This window comes from Anguilla rostrata, chromosome 17 (assembly GCF_018555375.3).
Source record: "Anguilla rostrata isolate EN2019 chromosome 17, ASM1855537v3, whole genome shotgun sequence".
NCBI lineage: Eukaryota > Metazoa > Chordata > Actinopteri > Anguilliformes > Anguillidae > Anguilla > Anguilla rostrata.
In genome coordinates, this window is record NC_057949.1 from 24613905 (window position 1) to 24621356 (window position 7452).

General features: G+C 47.2%; 1 protein-coding gene across 2 annotated transcripts in view; it reads right to left on the reverse strand.

The window, feature by feature from the left end:
- ppap2d (phosphatidic acid phosphatase type 2D) overlaps nt 1-7140 on the reverse strand; it is a 24932-nt gene extending 17792 nt beyond the window's left edge. For both annotated transcript variants that reach the window (XR_010326551.1, XM_064314549.1), the window contains exon 1: nt 5978-7140. Coding sequence is in view for 1 of the 2 variants with exons in the window: in XM_064314549.1 (XP_064170619.1) it covers nt 5978-6179 (202 nt within the window). In the remaining variant the exon portion in view is untranslated. The remainder of the gene's footprint in view (nt 1-5977) is intronic.
- Between the last annotated feature and the right edge of the window lie 312 nt (nt 7141-7452).

Sequence of the window (7452 nt, forward strand, 5' to 3'; positions counted from 1 at the left end):
CACGGCTGTACTACACCATCCACAGATAAGGTGAGGAAGAAGGGGACAGAAAGAGAGGTGGAAAACAGAGGTAAAAGGAAGAGGAGGGAGGGCGTACATTGTTTAACCTTCTAGTTTTTTTTTCCCCCCCCACTACGCCGCCTACCCGTCAATCTTCCTGTCACTCTCCCATGCAGCCTGACAGTCAAGTCACAGCTTGAACCGGGCCCCCGAAAAGCCTCAGCCCGACCCGACCCGAGGCCACACTCTTCCCCGCACGAGCCTTAACCAGAGCCCACGCGGCGCAGCGGTCTGAGAGGGGGCGACCCGGTGTGCTCCCGGCTCGCTGAGGGCCGCCGGCGCGGCGCAGCGCGCGCACGCACGCATCAACCGCTCCGTTTTGGGGGGAGGCGCAAGAACGACGCCTCGGTCGGGCCAGCGGACGGGCGCGCGGCGGCAGGCCCGAGCAGCACGCCGTCACGGCAACGAGGTTCCCGTTTTTTTACGGCCGCCGCGCGTAAGCGACGCATCGCAGCGTTCGCGTCGTACGAACCCCGCTCTTTAACGTCTGCGGCTGGATGAGGAAACCAGGTAAAGCTTGGACCTCGGACCTCCAGGGCTGCTGCCCAACTTCATCCTCCGCCGACTACAACTTTTTTTTTTTTTTTGCACCGAATGCGAGGCGTCCATTTTGTCCCTCGCATAGCTTAGCTGAGACTAGCCTTCCTGCAACTGCCAATCCAGCTCGCGCTCAAAATTTAAAGGGCCGGCCACAAAGGGGTCCGACCCCAGCCGAGCCCCAACGCAGAACGACAGAGTCCCACCCGTAAACAAGGACAAAAAAAACGCAAGCGCGGCCTGGCAAAGGCAGACTGGAGCGCCTGGTGCCAACCAGAAAGGCGTTTCGTTTCTGCATCGCTCGCGGCCAGAACCCTGGATCGGCTCACGTCATTCCAATCGAACGCCACCTAGCCAGACTGCCCCAAGGGGGCGGGAGACGCACGCGATCTTTGCTCGCTGACAAACACACGCAAACCCGCTGCAATGCGTCGCTCCTCACACCCCGCCGGCCGCCGTCCTGCCCTGAGGCAGCCAAGCGCTCTTTCGCTTTCGAACCCTCTTTCCTCTTTCCGCAATTTTCGTTGTTGTGGCCCCCCACCCCCCGATTCACAACGCCCGCTTTCATTTGCAGGCCCGTATCACAGCTGCTGCAATGCCCGGACTGGCGGGAGGCCGTGCAGCCATTGAGGCTGGAGGAGTACACTTCACGCGCAACTGGTGCAGGCAGACTGCGGGCACCACAGCGACCAGTAGAGGTCGCTGTTGTGCAATCAGACAACTATAATCTGAAAATGACAAACCATCCTCCTTGCTGGAAAATGCTACAAGAACGCCAGACCACAGTCAGCACCGACAAGGTCAGGATTCAATACCAGACCACGAGAGACCTGATGGAATTAGCACTCCCTCAAATGGACACGCCCAGCAAAAGACGCACTAATGACCACTCATCCCTGAACTTTGACCCCAGAAAAGACACAGAGATTCCACTCTGGCCAGAGGGTAAAGACCATGTTCAAACCTGCAAGCCCCCTGCTGCACACCCACAAGAACAAACACGCAAATAAACACTCAGACACTGGCGTGCACACACAGACAGTAGCCACGCGCAGACGTGCACACACACACACACACACACACACACACACACGTACGCACACTACAGACAGACAGACACTCGCTTGCACACACACACAGGCAAATGCAAACGTTCACCTCTCACGCAGACACACACACACACACATACACACACTACAGACAGCAGAGCTAATAATACAGCAGAGGTAAGTAATGTGGTTGGGGGAAGTGTTAGACTGTGACTCACCCCTTGCAACTGTCGCTGTGTAAATCTCCACAGAAAGCCTCTGTTATCCCCGCTTTGGGGGCGATTAACACTAATTCACGATTCCCTGGTGCAATTTGCATTGTTTACTGTTAACTGCAACCCCCCCCCCCCCGCAAGCCTCCACTTAGTACAATTTTGGCAAGGGGGCAAAAAAATGAGGACCACCCACAGAGAGACACAAGAAGAAGCGTTCCAGACGCCGTGAGCCGAGAACGGACAGGCCAGTAACGGCGACGAGACGAAAATTAATTTGGCCAATCAAATTTGGCTCAGCAAAGAGGCAGGCTGTGAGGAGGGATACCGCCTACAGTGACAGTTACCGACTGCAGTCAGACGCACTAATTGCAATGGCATGCCAGCTGTGCAGAGAGAGATCAGCTTTGGTTACAGATATCACCTAAAGTGATATATACCAGTATGCAGTGATAGATGAACTATATGATCAAAAGTACTTGGACACAGCCTGGGCCTGTTTTTCATGGTTTGGGCGAGGCCAAAGTTCCATTGAAGGTAAATCTTTATGCTACAGCATACAATTGCATTCCAGACGATTCTGTGCTTCCCCAACAGTTTGGGGAAGGCCCTTTCCTGTTTCAGCATGACAATGACGCCGGGCACACAGTGAGGCCCATACAGAAATGGTTTTGTCAAGAACGGTGTGGAAGAACTTGACTGGCCTGCACAGAGCCCTGACCTCAACCCCACCCAACACCTTTGGGATCAGTTGGAAACCCAACTGCGAGCCAGGCCTAATCACCAAATCAATGTCCAACCTCACTAATGCTATTCTGTATGAGTAGAACCAAATCCTTGCAGCAATGTTCACACATCTAGTTGAAAGCCTTTCCATAAGAGTGGAGGTTGTTACAACAGCAAAGGGTGGACCAACCCCATATTAATGCCCACAATTTTGGATGAGATATTGGATGTCAGGTGTCCACATACTTTTGGCCATGTAGTGTACCAGCTGCAGTGATGGATACCAGCACACTTGTTCCCCAGGCGATGGCACGCATCAGCATCCGGTCACAGGTAATCGTTGATTCCGCAGATTTCTGGGAGGTGTCATTCGGCCCTCTCCTGCCCCCAGCCCTCCGCCCACTCGCCTGGCCAGTACCCTGCAGGGAATCTGTGGCCATGTCTACCTGGGGCCCAAACGACTCAGGGGCCTCAGCTCAGCAACAAATCCAGGCTAAAGCTCTTCCTGGACAGATGCTTTCTCGTTGTGGCGTAAAACATGCAGACAATTGTCGACCGACATCCACCTGTATCCTGAGCTTACGTTCGCAGGTCTGACAATGAAACTATTTGACTGCATTCATGTTAATTATATAGTACTTCAGCTCATTCTTTTGCTTGTACTACATTCTGCAGTACCCTCTTTCTTCCTGTTTGCATTAAAATACTTTGATAGTCTGTCAGTTTGAAAAACACAACACTAATAAAATCTGAAATAATAATAATTATTATTATTGTTATTATTTATATTAATATGAATATATATCATTTTATTTGTTGTTATTATTGTTATTATCGCTATTGTTATTATTATTGATATTAATATGAATATGTATTATCATGTTTGTTGTTATTGTCATCGCTATTATTATTACTATTATTGGAGGGGTCCCCTGCAGTAACGCCTGCCTGTACCTGTCAGTTGACGGGTGTAGCGTGCTGGAGTCAGCAGGCCTCGGGACTGGGCGGAGAGTAGTATTATCATAGCCTCGGGGCGGAGGAGTGCAGTGCGATGGCTGTAAATTTGACAGCCTGCCATTGGTTTGCTTTTTTTCCCCCTTTTTTTTTTTTTGTTTGCGTTCAGCGATGGGGCGTCTCAGCGTAACCGCCGATCCGCAGACCTGTCGGGCCGCCCCGACGGGTTCAGGTCGAATCGGCGAACGAGACAAACACCCCGGCGCGGAGCGGAACAGCGCCGCCGACCGGCCCGAGAGAGCCTCGCATCGTCGGGAGGTCACGGCTCTGAAGCGGCGGGGACAGGAGAACTCCAAAATTTCTACTAATATCTGCTCTGTGTGACGGAAAACGCAAAACAAGCCAGATGGGAGGACATTTCCTCTTTCACAAAGCAACTGCCTTAAAATATGTACTTCCACCTGAGCTTTCTTGATTATGAAGATTGATCTAAATCAGGGGAAATGTGGACCCACGATGGTCCGTTTCATTACATTACATTACATTACAGGCATTTGGCAGACGCTCTTATCCAGAGCGACGTACAACGAAGTGTATAACCACGACCGGGAACAAGTGTGTCGAAAACCCTAGAGAGAAGTACCGTTCCAAGTGCAGGGAACAACCGCATAGTTCAGCTTGGACCCTGAAGGTTAAACTGATCAACACTAACAAAATCCGAAATCCTGTCAGGTAGTTTTGCAGGACAACATCGCATTATAGGCTAATCATATGGATGGACGGTCTGATATTCATAAACTTTGTTATTTTCCGTGTTGTACTGTCCAGCTAGCCTCAAAGTTAATGGTCACCATGCTTTGATTCGCACACGTTGTGATAGGCGTACTGTGTTCCGAACTGTATGACATTCCACTGTAAAAATTTATACTGTGATTCTGAAGACTGAAAGTAGAAACTGGTACAAATGGACAACACTACACTAAATGCACATTGAACTTTACATTTTATTTTAATATATACTACACAAATCTCTCATGATGACTCACGTCAGGCCTGTTGAGCAAATTCACCTGACACGACCGTGATTCCATCACTGATCTCCCTCTACAAACCTCCTTCTTTTATGTTTTTCTGAAACTATTTCTCACAGCCAAAAGTCCATATTCTGTGGTGTGATGGTTTTATGATACAAAAGGGTTCTTATATTTTGTACAGTACTGGTGTTGACACCGTTGCTATTATAAACAGCCATTCTTCATCGATTTGGTTTGGCAACGCAGCTGCCTACCTTGTTCGTCATGGGATAAAGCTGATTTGCATTTTAATAGACAGAAACATTGTGAGTAATTCACTTCGACGTATGTATTATGACACCATGAGTTACTGCACTAGGCATTTAATTTCTTTAAGCGGTACATTCTTTCGTTGCTAAGTCTAACTGCAAACTGTACCTACTGATCTGCACTTTTTGGACTTTCTCTGGAGATGGAATGGTTCAGCTCGCGACAAAACAATGCGGCCCTTCACTAATTTATTGAATTATATTACGTAACTTTCATCCGATTTATTTTTGCACACAAAATGAACAGAATGAAATGAGAGAAAACAACGAACAAAGGTCAATTGGATTTGCGAACAGACGGATTATTTATTTATATTCCCAATAATTCCCACTGCTTCGCTTTTCCTTGAGAACTGCTGTTGTCATGGGAACTGAAGAATTCCTCGGGTCAACGCTCTAGCCAGCTGGTCCGCATAAACTCACCACGTGCACAGAGGTTGTGAACTTCTTGAGTAACTTTTTCTTGCAAAACGCTATAGATTGTGTACCAGCATTGCAACCTGATGCACTAGTGCATTTGACATGAAGTTTTTTTAGTATAAAACTGGTCCTTGTTGTAGTGAAAATATAACTGAAAACTAATTCTAAAGGTCGAAATTATTCCCTAAACAGTAGCAAGTTTTTCTTTTTTATTGGAAACTCGTACTCGAATACCCTATCCATATCCAATCACTTATGAACTCAATGTCAGTTACCGCTCAGCCGAGTACTACGTTTTCAGGAACAGACTGTACGGGTCAAATCGGGGTTCGCTGTAGAACACACATTCTCTGCCGTTTCGGAAAACTCAAATCATGTATCAGAAAAGCTTAGCGGCTGCAATTTACCTTAAACGATGTGTAAATGCAGTACCAAGCTGTAGCCTATACAACTAGATAGACTGACAAAATAAAGCTGGATAAAACTTGGACAGCTCTGAGGAAATAATCCATTCGCTTTTGAATTAACTTGCCAGCGTGTAGTTAGCTGCACTGTAGGTGCATATAGTCACAACTAGTTAGCGGTGTTGCTATTTCACGTTGTATTAACTTGAAGTTATTTGTAGGTGAATGTAAATGTTTATACATTTGTTATCAATGCGACAAGTTGTTATTTACCTACGACCAGACATAGAAGGTCCAAGCCCACCAGCATCTTTCTTTTGGTGCACGGTGTGTCAGGAATATCCGCGCCAGAGTCCTTCTTCCCAGACCCATTCTCCTTCACCGAGTCCCCGACTCCACCGTTGTCAGTCAGGCGGTGTTGGATCTCCGCGTCCCGCGAGAGTGTGCCGGCGTTGTTGGGGTTGTATTTGTGCATAGTTCCTCGTAATTCCGATTAACTTAAAAAAAAACTGTTTATGTACCCCGTTTAGCTGACAAGAAGTATTCTCTCAGATACGCGCCTTTATGGTTCTCAGCTGCTTACTGGATAGCTAGTAAACTAACTGTGTTTAAAGCACTAAACAAAAAAAATGCCTGAAAAAGTTACGACAAATAAAATCGTAATGGTTAATCCATCCACTAGTATCCGTGCCTGTTAATAAATGTCCAAGAGCGATTCCGTGGTAATTATAAACAGAGATGGAAAACACCGAGTTTAAGCGTCTTGTTTGCACGCCAACTTTCTCTTGCGACCTCCGCTCTAAAATGTTTCACCTGCGTTTATTAATGTCCGAAGTGCCCATCGTGACAGGCAGCTCGTCACCAGGCAAAATCGATAGCCAGCTTCGACAGAAGGCTTCGGCAATCCGCAGAAAAATTGGGACTGATGACAAATGGCCCGGTCTTCTATTCAGCAGAGTGTAGCCATTTCACTTTCCTGGAGTAGTAATCCACATCTGTTATTTTCCCTGCATTCGAGTCGGTCCCTGCCCGCAGACGTTAGTGGGTCTCCTACAACTTGGTATTGTTTTGACTTGTGATGGTTACGGTATGCTTCCGCTTGATTTCGCTCCCACGGGAGTAACTCCCACGCACGAATGAGTTTTGCAAAGGTGCCCCCTTCAGTGTCTTAGAGTCGTGTCCAGAGTTCGCCACTGACGGGTAGGCTACGGCAGTTTCTTCAAACTTTCGAGATCGTTTCTTCCTGTTCCGTTGGCTAGCTGCTGGTTAATTATTTACAAGGTAGTAATAAAGTGAGAGTGAAACTCCTGAATGGCTCACCGAGAGCAGCTGCAGGCAACCCAAAGAGGCCGCAAGGTGTAAGTTTCTTAGACGAGATCGATCCCTGTTCTGGCACCCTTCCGTACTATCCGTACTACTCCGAAGTTTCTCTTTAAAATGAGGCGCTTGGGGAGGAGGGGTGGGGATGATTTTCCTAAGAGTGGCCTCGCGTGTTGTAGGGATTAGGTCTGCGCTGTTTATCACTGGAACTTCAAATAAAAAAGTGTCAGTTGTTGTACTTATAATAATAATAATAATAATAATAATAATAATAATAATAGCAACAACAACTATTGTATTATTATTATTAGTATTATTATTATTATTATTAATAATAAGAAGAAGAAGAGGAAGAAGAAGCAATGTTTTAGCTGTGATAACAACTCCAAAGGATGGTGATAAAGTAAGAAGGCGAATCATCATGGTCA